This window comes from Neophocaena asiaeorientalis, unplaced genomic scaffold, assembly GCF_003031525.2.
Source record: "Neophocaena asiaeorientalis asiaeorientalis breed wild unplaced genomic scaffold, Neophocaena_asiaeorientalis_V1.1 scaffold142, whole genome shotgun sequence".
In the NCBI taxonomy this organism is placed as follows: Eukaryota; Metazoa; Chordata; class Mammalia; order Artiodactyla; family Phocoenidae; genus Neophocaena; species Neophocaena asiaeorientalis.
In genome coordinates, this window is record NW_020174563.1 from 2,877,586 (window position 1) to 2,892,180 (window position 14,595).

General features: G+C 33.7%; 1 protein-coding gene across 4 annotated transcripts in view; it reads right to left on the reverse strand.

The window, feature by feature from the left end:
• Nucleotides 1-14,595, reverse strand: part of RBBP8 (RB binding protein 8, endonuclease) — a 97,980-nt gene that overhangs the window by 42,262 nt on the left and 41,123 nt on the right. For all 4 annotated transcript variants that reach the window (XM_024757912.1, XM_024757913.1, XM_024757911.1 and 1 more), the window contains 2 exons: nucleotides 9,692-9,804; nucleotides 3,628-3,694 (listed from right to left, as the gene is read on the reverse strand). In XM_024757912.1, coding sequence (XP_024613680.1) covers nucleotides 3,628-3,694; nucleotides 9,692-9,804 — 180 coding nt within the window. The remainder of the gene's footprint in view (nucleotides 1-3,627; nucleotides 3,695-9,691; nucleotides 9,805-14,595) is intronic.

Below are 14,595 nucleotides of genomic sequence, written 5' to 3' on the forward strand. Positions count from 1 at the left end.
AGTTTTGGAAGTCCTAGCCACAGCAATCAGAGAAGAAAAAGAAATAAAAGGAATACAAATTGGATAAGAAGAAGTATAACTGTAATTGTTTGCAGATGACACGATACTATACATAGAAAATCCTAAAGATGCCACCAGAAAACTACCAGAACTAATCAATGAATTTGGTGGAGTAGCAGGATACAAAATTAATGCACAGAAATCTCTGGCATTGCTATACACTAACAACGAAAAATCACAAAGAGAAATTAAGGAAATAATCCCATTTACCACCTCAACAAAAAGAATAAAATACCTAGGAATAAACTTACCTAAGGAGATGAAATGCATGTACTCAGAAAACTATAAAACACTGATGAAAGAAATCAAAGATGACATAAACAGATGGAGAAATATACCATGCTCTTGGATTGGAAGAATCAATACTGTGAAAATGTCTATACTACCCAAAGCAATCTACAGATTCAATTCAATCCCTATCAAACTACCAATAGCACTCTTTACAGAATTAGAACAAAAAATTTTACAATTTGTATGGAAACACAAAAGACCCTGAACAGCCAAAGCAATCTTGAGAAAGAAAAACGGAGCTGGAGGAATCAGGCTCCCTGACTTCAAACTATACCACAAAGCTACAGTAATCAAGACAGTATGGTACTGGCACAAACAAAGAAATATAGATTAATGGTACAGGATAGAAAGCCCAGAGATAAACCCACATACATATGGTCACCTAATTTATGACAATGGAGGCAAGAATATATAATGGAGAAAAGACAGCCTCTTCAATAACTGGTGCTGGGAAAACTGGACAGCTCCATGTAGAAGAATGAAATTAGAACACTCCCTAACAGCATACACAAACGTAAACTCCAAATGGATTGAAGACCTAAATGTAAGACCAGACACTATAAAACTCTTAGAGGAAAACATAGGAAAAACACTCTTTGACATAAACCACAGCAAGATCTTTTGTGACCTACCTCCTAGAGCAATGGAAATAAAAACAAAAATAAACAAATGGGACCTAATTAAACTTACAAGTTTTTGCACAGCAAAGGAAACTATAAATAAGATGAAAAGACAACCCTTAGAATGGGAGAAAATATTTGCAAACGAATCAATGGACAAAGGATTAACCTCCAAAATATATAAACAGCTCATGGAGCTCAATATCAAAAAACCAAAAAATTCAATTAAAAAATGGGCAGAAGAGCTAAACAGACATTTCACCAAAGAAGACGTACAGATGGCCAAGAGGCACATGAAAAGATGCTCAACATCACTAATTAGTAGAGAAATCAAAACTACAATGAGGTATCACCTCACACCAGTCAGAATGGCCATTATCAAAAAGTCTACAAACAATAAATGCTGGAAATGGTGTAGTGAAAAAGGAACCCTCCTGCACTGTTGGTGGGAGCGTAAACTGATACAACCACCATGGAGAACTGTATGGAGGTTCCTTAAAAAACTAAAAATAGAACTGCCATATGACCCAGCAATCCCACTACTGGGCATATACCCTGAGAAAACCATAATTCAAAAAGAGACATGTACCACAATGTTCACTGCAGCACTATTTACGATAGCCAGGACATGGAACCAACCTAAATGTCCATCGAGACATGAATGGATAAAGAAGATGTGGTACATATGTACAGTGGAATATTAGCCATAAAAAGAAACGAAATTGAGTTATTTGTAGTGAGGTGGATGGACCTACAGTCTGTCATACAGAGTGAAGTTAAGTCAGAAAGAGAAAAATACCGTATGCTAACACATATATATGGTATCTTAAAAAAAAAAAATGGTACTGATGAAGCTAGTGGCAGGGCAGAAATAAAGACATAGACATAGAGAATGGACTTGAGGACACAGTAGGGGAGGGGTAAGCTGGGGCGATATGAGAGTAGCACTGACATATATACACTACCGAATGTAAAATAGCTAGTGGGAAGCAGCAGCATAGCCTAGGGAGATAAGCTTGGTGCTTTGTGATGACCTAGAGAGGTGGGATAGGGAGGGTGGGAGGGATGCTCAAGAGGGAGGGGATATGGGGATATATATAGGCACATGGCTGATTCACTTTGCTGTACAAGAGAAACTAACACAGTATTGTGAAGCAATTGTACTTCAATAAAGATCTATTAAAAAAAAAAAGAAGGATAATGCAGAGCATATACAGCTTGTTACAAAACACCTCCAGTGGAGCCTGAGGTATCATCCTGTAGTCAAACACACTGATATTATCACAGTGAAGCATAGGAATGCTCACAGGAAGTGGAACAAATAAGGACTATAATAAAAAGTATCTTGTCAATTGAAGTGAGATTAGGTTGTAACTTTTCAAAGAGAAAAACTCTGTTTTGGAATCATATAGAAAAGACTATTTGTTTTCTAGTTTCACTTCACTATGCAGCATGAGTAAAATGAGAAAGGGTTGACATTTTCATACACACATGTTTGATAACCTCAGTCTGGCCTGATAGCCTTCTTTCCTCATCTATTATCCCCTCTCAAAATTCTCTTTGACTACCAATATTCAGTGGGCTGAATATTGGACCAATATTCATGATAACATGGGAGAAATATCAAAATCCTATTGGACATCCACTAATTAAAAATATACTGATATGATAAAGATGTTAATTCCACTTGTGATATGTGTTTATACATAAGACAGTAAGTACTCGTAAGCCAAAATAATGTTACGTCTACATAGTTTAGCAAAGTTTTTGTAGATGTCCACTCAGATGCAACAGAGTCTTTAAAACCCTATAAACCATTAACATTATCCTGAATCCTAACTTTTAAAAAATATTATATAAGCTTTACATAAATGGGAACTAAGAACTGGCCATAACTCTGCTTGGCATCAGTCAGACTAGACCCAGAAAAGGATTCTTTTTTTGAGACGCTGTCAAATAATGGAAAGAACAGAGGCTTTTAAGTCAGAAGATGGGGTTCTGAGTGATGTCTCATTATCTACTAGTTGTGAGACCATGGCAAGTTACTTGACTTTTTTAAGATGTGGATTCCTCATCTATAAAGTAGAGTTAATAAAACTACCTTGAAGAGTCACAGTGAGGATTAGAAATAATAAACATGAAACACAAAGAAGAGTAACTGGATGAAAGATGAAAGTTATTATTTTTATTATGAGAAATTGGGGGAGAGGGAAAGGAGGAAGTTCTCCAGGCCTGAGAAGTGTATAAGAGGAAATAATTATTCAGATTGCTTTTATAAAGTTTCTGGGACAGGGCTAGAAAGGTGGTAACAAAACTCAAATATTTAAAATGTAAGTACTTCAAATAATTTATTTGAATGATTTGTTATTTATAATAAAGTTATAAAAATTAAAGTGCTTTAAATTAAAATGTTTTGATTTTTATATATTCACACACTAAGCTAAGAGATGCATACACACCCTTCATATATACTCCCAGAACAAAAATATAGTGATTTTCTTTATATTTTCATTTGCAGAATACTTTATAACTTTTAAAAATGAGACCTTTAACTCTTAATATATCTTTACAGTTTGCAAAGAGCTAAGTAAAATGAAGAAAGAGAAGCTAGGGGAAAATATTCAATTTTCTGCCACAATTAAGAAAAAATACTTACTCAATTTTCTGCTGCAGCTGTTCAGAAAGCTTTTTGTTTTCTTCCTGTAGAGTATTCTTTTCATTCACTTAAATATAATGTGAAAAGAAAGCACAAATTATAGCTATAATAAGATGTATGTCAGGTTCTTTCAACAGTTGCAACAATCATGGAGAATTAGGATTTCAAATTCTAAGTCATGATGTTAGGGTTAATGCTACTGTTCAAAACTAATCTGTTACTAGGTAGTGATTATTACATCTCATGTTGTGCAAGTTCCACGTAAATGATTAACTGATAATTCTATGTAGTGCTTGTGGGCAAAAAAGAAAGAGTACCTCATGTACTGGGGAGTATAGTTTAATTATTCATACTGAGCACAAGAAAGCATTCCATCTGGTTACTCAGTCCTACTAATTTCAAACACCACTTATCTTGGAATAAATCTGATCATAAAATATAACACTGAATATCAGTGTAATTTTTATAACATAAGCACACTTAAGTAAATTTTCCTCCTTAGTCATACTCTACGTTTCATTAATAATTATGGTGTCAGTAACTTAAATATACCATTGAAGTAGTATCTCCTTGTTTGAATCTACCTTGACGAAATTTTCCTTTCCATCCTTATTTATAAAGCAGAAACTCAGTTTTGGGCTATAATTTCTACTGCTGCCAGCACAAAATTATCAATCCTTGATATTATGTCACTGGTTAAGCATGTGTTTTACGAGGAGAAATATATCAAAGAAATCAAGTCACAGTAAGTACAATTTACCTCTCAGAAAGAAAGTTAATCATACTCCAAAAATCTGTTAATAATTTAGTGGTTTACAAATCCAAACATATTTTCTTACACTGAGTAAATAAAAATTTGTTGACTATATCAATACGTGAGGGTTAATAAACTACCTCCTGTGGAGGATCTGGAAAAAAACAAAACAAAACAAAAACCTGAAGATATGACAGTGACCTAGAGGAAAGTGTAGTCTAATGAGAGACAAGATATTATATAAACATATTTTTTAAAATTGAAAGTGACAAGGGCATTAGAGAGGTACAGATAAAACACTAAATGAAATTCCAAGGAGAAAAAATGAAATTCCAAGCAGAAAAAGGTTAGGTTGAGCTGTTGAAAAAATCAGGAAAGGATTCAAGAGGACAACTGAGCTGGACACAGGAAGAGAAATCCAAGAGCCTCCCATTCCACCACCACAATCAACAACAAAAACAAAACAAATTGTGAGTAAAACCCAAGCAGTGTAAGCAAGCGGATACTGGTATCAGCACTGGTGGAGGGACTGAACTTGAGATTTCCAGTTTAAGCCTGAACTCCTGGAATGGAGCCAAAGTGATCTGAATTCACTTACCACTAGAGTCAGTAGAAAATAACTCATATAGGTTCCCAAGTATTTCAGATAACAGAATTATATGATAATGAAATGTTTAAAGATGGAAGGCTCAAAACTAACATGATAAAAGTGATTACCAAAAATGAGTAGACAGACAAGATTGAGATAATTTGAGCATCAATAAAAATAATGAACATAACTGAATGACACACACTGAATATATAAAATTACACATCTATTATGCTCAAAAAAGAGAAAGCTCCATTCGTGTCAAAAGCAAAATGAAACATAACATATACAACACACAAAACCTCATTTGTCCTAGAGACTGTCATACAGAGAAGATGTGGTACATATGTACAATGGAATATTAGCCATAAAAAGAAACGAAATTGAGTTATTTGTAGTGAGGTGGATGGACCTACAGTCTGTCATACAGAGTGAAGTTAAGTCAGAAAGAGAAAAATAAATACCGCATGCTAACATACATATGGAATCTAAAAAAAAAAAGGTTCTGAAGAACCTAGGGGCAGGACAGGAATAAATATGCAGACATAGAGAATGGACTTGAGGACATGGGGAGGAGGAAGGGTAAGCTGGGACAAAGTGAGAGAGTGGCATGGACTTATATACACCACCAAATGGAAAATAGATAGCTAGTGGGAAGCAGCTGCATAGCACAGGGAGATCAGCTCAGTGCTTTGTGACCACCTAGAGGGGTGGGACAGGGAGGGTGGGAGGGAGAAGCAAGAGGGAGGAGACATGTGGATATATGTATATGTATAGCTGATTCACTTTGTTATAAAGCAGAAACTAACACACCATTGTAAAGCAATTATACTCCAATAAAGATGTTAAAAAAAAAACCTTATTTGTCACCATTTAGGTAACTATTATACAAGATATTACTCTGAAAACTGGCAATTAAAGGGAAAACATTAAGATGTATCATGCCTTTCAAGTAGGAACTACATCCCACGGTGACCAACAGCCCCAAACTGATGAGGGAGAATTCTTGTTTACAGAAGAATGCCAGCTGATAAAGAATAAGAATAACAGAAATGGAAAATTATCATTTTGTAGTCTGTAATTAAATAATTGATTCAGGCCAGAATCACAAATGGATATTAAAACCATTAAAGAAAGATTGAGGGAGAACTGTATTTTTGCAAGATTTCAAAATATCACACATTCATCCTCCCAATTTAGACTACTTGGTGGTACTCGGGGGAGAATATAACTCTATAATGGAGAAATGTGGCCACCAATCCCAGAGAGTGGAATAACCTGACAATATCTATATCCTAATATGATACAATATGAAGTAGACAATTTTACCTATAAAGTACTGCTGTCAAAAATGTTTAATCTGGACCTAATCAAGGCTTCAGATACAATTTCTATTTTATAGGAAATAAGATAAAGAAAATGATGAGAAAAATCCAGAAGGTGGCATAATTTTAGGAAAACAGCCCTCCTTCTTCAAGAAGTCAATGTCATAAAAGAAAAAAATAGGAAGGGAGCTTATTCCAGATTAAAAGACAAATGCAATGTGTGGTCTGTGATTGGCAGGTTTGAACAAAACTGTTGCAAACAGAGGGACAGCTGTAGAAATATGAATATGGACCGGCTCTTAAACAATATTAGAGAAAATTATGGGTAATCTTTGGTAGGCAAGGTAGTGGTATTGTGGTTAGGTATAAATTATCCAAGTATTTAGGGGAAAAAATCTCCTGATGTATGTAATTGACATTAAAATATTTCAGTTCAAAAAGAAATGAAGAAAATACAGCAAAACATGAACAACTGTTAAATCTATGTGATAGGTGTATGAGGTTTCCTTACTATTCTCCTTACTTTTCTATATTATTAAGAAATTTCATTAAAAAAGAGACTACACAGATTTGAAAAAGAACCAAACAGAATTTTTAAAAATGAAAAATTTGGTTACTGAAATAAAATAACTCAGTTTAACAGAGCTGAAGAACTTAGTATAATAAGAAAGCTAAAGAAATTACCCAGAACGCAGCAGAGTGAAATGAGGGGATGAAAAATAAGAAAGAGATGTTAAGAGACCAAAGGATCGAATGACAAGGCCTCATCATAACCCCCAAATAAGGAGAATGGAGAAGACACAATATTTGAAGAGCTAGTAGCCGACAGTTTTACAGATATGATTAAAGAAGTGATTAAATAGATTTTGTAATGTATACTAAACAGACTTTTTTCTTAAAAACCTACTTGAAATTGCACTAAAACTACAGAATACCAAAAATTAAGGAAAAAAATCTTAATAGTAGCCAGAGAAAAATAATTGTTATCCTGTAAAATAGCCTTATAAAAATAACGGTGAAATAAAAACATTGAGGATAAAAACTGAGGGTTTAGAACCAACAAATATCCTCTAAAGGAACTTTTCAAGAATGAATCTCAGGACTTCCCTGGTGGTCCAGTGGTTATGACTCTGCACTTCCACTGCAGGGGGCGCAGGCTTGATCCCTAGTTGGGGGAACTAAGACTCTGCATGCTGTGCAGTGTGGCATGGCCAAAAAAAAGAAAGATCAGAAAGGGTAATAATACCAGAAGAAAAGTGAGATGTGAAAAGCAATAATAAGCAAAGAAACTGCTGCACATGTAGCTAAGTCTTTTAAAAACTGTCTGAATAAGGTAATTTTTTAAAAAGTTTCTAACTTGCAGGGCTGAAAAAATAAAATACAAGCCATAAACAGTATGTAAATGGAGAAGGAGATGATCAGAGTGAAAGTGTAAAGTCCTTGTACTATTCAGAAAAGAGTATCTTTATATTTTAGGAAAGCATGGTAAAATTTCAAGGTTGATCAAAAAAATAGAAATAAAGAGTTTAGAAACAAAGTAAAGGATAAAATAAAGATGAAATAACAAGATAAATATCCTCAAAATGCAATACCTGGAAAAAGTAAGAACAAAAAAGAGAGGCAGGCCGGGGTGGGGGTGGGGGGGGAAGTAGCAACAATATAGAAACAACAAGAATTCATAAACATGAAGCCCTTAGTATTTTTATTCATAAAATAACTTTGTTTGGGATTTGACCTCAATGATTTTCCTGTTGCTCATTTTAATGTAAAATTAGTTTTCCTGAACTTTTCAGTAATCACATTGGGGGTATTATTAGTGGTATTATTCTAAGACTATTGTGCTATGAGATTAAAAAATGAGTAGTTAGGGGATATTTTAATTCTAGCTCCCTGTGTCCTTGAGAACCATGATTCTCAGTGTGGAAGAAAGGGGATACAGATATTATTAGAAGAGGTTAGCAAAAGCTCTATAGTCTTGAATTTGAATTTTCAACATGAACTCATAAAGTATTTTATCTATCTGAAAATTAGACAAAGGATATTCAAACCATTCACCCAAGAAGAAATGCAAACTGAAGATCAAGTAAAAAGATACTTGACCTGAATAGTAATAAAGAGAATGCTAATATTAAAAAGGTATATCATTCTTTACCCACTGAACTGGATATTGTCAATTAATACATTTTTGCACAAAACTGAAGAGAATGTAGGGAAACTGAAATTCTCAAACACTCAAACAAAAAATTGACTTGTTCATCAATATGAGAATGGGTAAATAAATGGCATCTACACAATGCAGCCATTAAAAAGAATGCTGTCTTATTCCTCAATACCTAGGGTTTTTGTTTGTTGAGTTTTGGGCTATTTTTCAGACAGTTAAAGTTGCTAGAAATCTATTAGACATGTAGACATTACTGCAGATTATTTCAAGTACTAATGGTAATATAATTGTGGATCGCAACTATATCTATTGAAATGTAATAGTTTTCTACTCATTGATAATCTTATATTCCTAAATAAACCACGCATGCATTCATTCATACACACCACAGAATCTATGGGTCTAAATATATAAACAAACATATAAACATGTAAAGACTTCTAATATATAGTCTAAAAAAAAATAACATATGTCAGAACAAGAAGTATGATATGATCCCATTAAAAATTTAAAAGAGAAGATAGAGGAGGGGGTAAAATGAGGGAAAGAGACAAACAGAAAGATAGATAAATCTGGACCTGTAAAGATATTTATTATATACTTAAGAGTAGTTACCTCTGGGAGCAGAATAAAACTATGTTCCTTCTATCTTTTTTTAAAACAATCAGCATACATTCATATATTCTTGCTTGAGTAACCAGAGGACAGCAATATAATTAATAGAAAAAAAAAAGTCAAAATACCAAATTAGTTTGGAAAAGAAGATAAATGTAAGAAAGTCCTACATAAAATGGTAAGTAGACTAAACTAAAAATGGTACACTTGTAATAGTGTGTCCAAAAAAATTGTGAAAATAAAAAAAAATACACCTTTGTAGAACACTAAATTGTCTGCTTTGTGTTTAAATTTACTAAATATAAATAGTTGAATTAATATGAAATAAAACCAAAGAAGCAAATATGGATATAACCAAAGAAAATTTGCTTCTTGTCTTATAGCTGGTGAGACTTTAAGGCCAACGAGGACAGTATCTGCACAACCTTTCTGTACCCTATTTCTTACTAAAATAAGCATGAGATTAAATCTACAAAAAGGGAAAAAACAACATTTGAACTTTTGCCTAAATAAAGAAAAACATATGTAAACAATCCATCTGATTGTAACCAATTTAATAACAGGTTTAACAATAGCATACTATGCTTTACATACTTAATAAATGAAGAAAGGAAACTCACTAAGCTCTGTGATAAGTTTAAGATTCTGCTGTCGAATATTTTCAAACTCTTGTTGTTTCTTCCGCATATGTTCTTCAGTTACTGCACAGCGATCACATAATCCTGCTCTTAATCTACAAAACAAAAACAAAACATTTTCAGAGTAGAACTTAAATGTTCTCATCAAAAAATTAAAAAATATATGAGGTGATGGATATGTTAATTAACCAGATGGTGGAAATCCTTTCACAATATATACATTTATCAAATCACCATGATAAATACTTTAAAAAAATAATTTTGTCAATTATACCTCAATAAAACTGAAGTTTAAAAAATTTTTTCAACTACTAAAAGATACCTATTCATATTTGAATTTCAAGATTTTTACATTTTATGAAGAACTGAAGAATTTACTTGGAAAATACAGAGAAAACTAACTAGTTATTATACCTTTAACATATTCCCAAATAGGCTGAAATCATGCTACATCATTTTCTACAGACTGCAATTCTGTAAAAATCTGCCAATTTTAAACTCTATTCAAGGGAACTTATTTATTGAAGCTCCCTTGTTTTAATTTATTAGAGCCAAAATATGAACCAAGTCTCGTACCAATGGACAGAATTTTATCTTAAGCAAGCTTGCATCTGCTTAGCATAGCATATAACACATAATGAGTGTTCAACAACTAAGTTTTAGTTGAATGAATACTAAAGGTCAAAGAATACAAAGTTTAAAAAAAAGTAATGCTCTTTTCAGCATTAAAAAAAGACTCCAGTGTTAGTAGAAATTCACAGTGTACTATTTTTTAAAAAAAGAAAAAAGATTACAAAATAGCTTTTACTAATTATTTGTGAGTGCTGAAGGGAAAAGGGAAATACATGTATTACACAGGAGGGGTGGGTGATGGAGAGAAAGGTGTATTTCAAAACATTAATACAGTTATCTTGTAGGTACCAGTAATATAGAAGATTTTCTTTTTAGTGTTTTACTATATTTTTCAAAATTTCTCTAATTTCATTATATATATAACCAGGAAAAAATATGGTTGAAAAAAATGACACATATCCCACATTAGGAATTTAGAAAATATAAAATCTAAGATAATCATTTTAACTCAATGACCTAAGTCAATAAGGTACTAAGTACGTGAGTGTCTATGGAAGTCATAGCATGGTAGTACCTGCCATGAATTTTAAAATAAGGCGACAAAACATGAAAACGATACAACTAAAACAAAAAGAACCTAGAGATTTTTATATAAAAGTAAAACTCATATCAACAGTGTTGATATGGATGTAAAAAATAAAGATTATAGATCATAGGTTGCATTAATAGGACTAAAATTTCTAGAATGAAGGAATAAAGCATTGGGCAACATGGTTTAATTGGAGTACATTCCAGAACAGGAATTAGGCCAATCAAGATCTAAGTAAAGATGACGAAGTGAACATCTGCATCTACTGTCGCTTCCTCCCCAAATCCCACTAAACTAGAGTAAAGATCTGTGTATATTTTTAAAGACACAAGACTATGAGAACTGGGAGAATGGGAAAGAAAAACAAACGAATTAAAATGCAAGGAATCTCACACCAGTCAGAATGGCCATCATCAAAAAATCTAGAAACAATAAATGCTGGAGAGGGTGTGGAGAAAAGGGGACACTCTTGCACTGCTGGTGGGAATGTGAATTGGTTCAGCCACTATGGAGAACAGTATGGAGGTTCCTTAAAAAACTACAAATAGAACTACCATATGACCCAGCAATCCCACTACTGGGCATATACCCTGAGAAAACCAAAATTCAAAAAGAGTCATGTACCAAAATGTTCATTGCAGCTCTATTTACTACAGTCCGGAGATGGAAACAACCTAAGTGCCCATCATCAGATGAATGGATAAAGAAGAAGTGGCACATATATACAATGGAATATTACTCAGCCTTAAAAAGAAATGAAATTGAGATATTTGTAATGAGATGGATAGACCTAGAGTCTGTCATACAGAGTGAAGTAAGTCAGAAAGACAAAGACAAATACCGTATGCTAACATATATATATGGAATTTAAGGGGAAAAAATGTCATGAAGAACCTAGGGATAAGACAGGAATAGAGGCGCAGACCTACTGGAGAACGGACTTGAGGATAAGGGGAGGGGGAAGGGTGAGTTTTGACAGGGCGAGAGAGAGTCATGGACATATACACACTAACAAACGTAGTAAGGTAGATAGCTAGGGGGAAGCAGCCGCAAGGCACAGGGATATAAGCTCGGGGCTTTGGGACAGCCTGGAGGGGTGGGAGGGGGAGAGTGGGAGGGAGGGAGACGCAAGAGGGAAGACACATGGGAGCACATGTATATGTATAGCTGATTCACTTTGTTATAAATCAGAAACTAACACACCATTGTAAAGCAATTATACCCCAATAAAGATGTTAAAAAAAAAAAAAAAAGCAAGGAGCTGGCGGACAAATAGAAACTGACCTGAGAATGCTGAATCGTAGGCTAACAATGGGAGAAGTCTAGAACTCTTGTCCAAAATGGTAGCCACAAGCCACATGTGGCTATTTCAATTTAAATAAATTAAATTGAGAAAAGATAAAAAAGTAGATTATCATCCTAGAAGGTCCATCATATCAATAATAGGAGTTATAGAAAGAGCAAGGTGGGGGCAGGTACAAAAAAACAGGAACAGAGGAACAAAAAAGACTTGAGACATACAGAAAGCCAAACGACTAGCATAAATCCAACCATATCAATAACATTAATTATGAGTTGATTAAACACTCCAATCAAAAGGCAGAAACTGTCAGACAGGACAAAAAAAATAAGATCTAACTATATGCTGTCTACAATAGACACACTTTAGATCTGAAGATACAAATAGGCTGAAAGCAAAAGGATGGAAAAAGAAATGCCATGCAAACAAAAACCAAAAGAGAGCTGGTTATTAATTAATTAGTATCAAACAAAAGAGACTTTAAGGTAAAAGTGTTACTAGAGACAGTGAATTCTATAACAAAAGGGTCAATTTATTAGAGATATAACAATTAACATTTAACACGAAAGCCCCCAAATATGCAGAGCAAAAACTGACAGAATTGAAGAAAGAAATATATAAATTCGTCAATAACTGTTATAGACTTCCACTCTCAATAGTGGATAGAACAAGACAGACAGAAAATCAGCAGAGATATAGCAGACTTGAACACACTACCACCTAAACCTCTAGGTTTAGGAACATTCTCTAGGACAAACTATTTTCTAGGTCACAAAACAAGTCTCAATAAGTTTAAAAGCACTGAAATCAGACAAAGTATGTTCTCTCATCACAATGGAATTAAATTAAAAATCAAAAAAGAAGGAAAATTCACAAATATGTGAATCTTAAAAAGAATGCACTTCCAAATAAGCAATGAGTTAAAGAAGAAATCACAAGGGAAATTATAATAATAGGGCTGTAGCTGAGTGAGTGCCCCAGTCTAAAATCCTACCCAGGTCAAAGGATAGCTCCTCATTTTCTTATTGAAAAGTAAAGCTCCCATAACATATACAGAGTCCTCAGTTGACTTTCCTATTCATAGGAAAACTCCTGGGGGAGGGAGAATTGGGAATGGCTGGGGTAAAACAGACAGACAATTAAAAGCAGACTACATATACCATATGTAGTCTAATGCAGAAAATTCATTGCAGCCATACACTACTAAATACAGACAACCAAAGATCAATAGTGTATGAAACAAACCAGTAACATAAAAGAGCTAGTATCCCTGGAAAAATGAGAAGTGATGTTGACATAAAACAAGAAAAGGGTACACGTACACACACGTACATATAAATGATCAACAAACAATAAAAAGTTCTTGGATACTAAACATGTGATTACCAAAATAGCTTCAATAATAGGGTTGGAGAGTAAAATAGAAGAAATCTCCCAGAACATGGAAAAAAACAAGTAACAAAAACAAGACAAAAGATTGTACAGGATCAGTTTATGACTAAGAAGTGCTCCAGAAAGAAAGAACCTATAAAAATGGAGAGAGGAAATAATAGACAAAAATAGTATCTTAAGAGATACTAGTCTTCAAGTTAACGGGATGACTGGACAGCACAATGAAGGAAACACACACACACACACACACACACACACACACACACACACACACACACACAATTATGAAATTCAGAACTAGGATAAAAAGATCTTACATTCCAGAAAGGGAAAACAATCTATTGCCTATAAAGGAATGAACATTAGAATGACAGCTTTGGATGCTCACAGGCAATGAGAAAATGTCTTCAAAGTTTTGAGGGAAAACTATTTTCAAGCTAGAATTTTATATCCAGTCAATATACCATCTAAATGCAATAGTAAAATAAAAACATTTTCTCAGATATGCAAGACTCTTTGAAAATTTACTTCCTGTGCATTTTTAAGCAGTTACTTGTGGGTGAGCTATAAAGGAAAAAAAAAAAGGAAAAACAGGTCCACATTTTTCCAACCATGTATACTAGTATATCTTCAAGGTCTAAAATAGTGCCTGGCACAAGACAGGAGCTCCATAAATATTTGTTGACTAACATGAGTTGAAAGAAGTAATGGAATTAATGTAGGGATCCAGTGAGAGAAATTCCAGAATTGCTGTTGTAGGACAGCCTAGAAAGTAAATGGTCCAAATTAGTACAGAAAGTTTTTCAGCCCAAGAAGTATGTCTGCAAGAAAAAGAACAAAAAAGATTATAATCAAATAGAATAACAGGCATTAAATAATATTAATGACATGATGAGGAAAACACTTCTAATCTCAATAAGAAAAAAGGTAGTTAGAAATTATAAAAACAACAAAGCAAACTTATACAAGTACGTCGTTATCATAATACAGTTATAGGGTGACTTGAGCAACTGATTTGGGACAGAGTAGAAA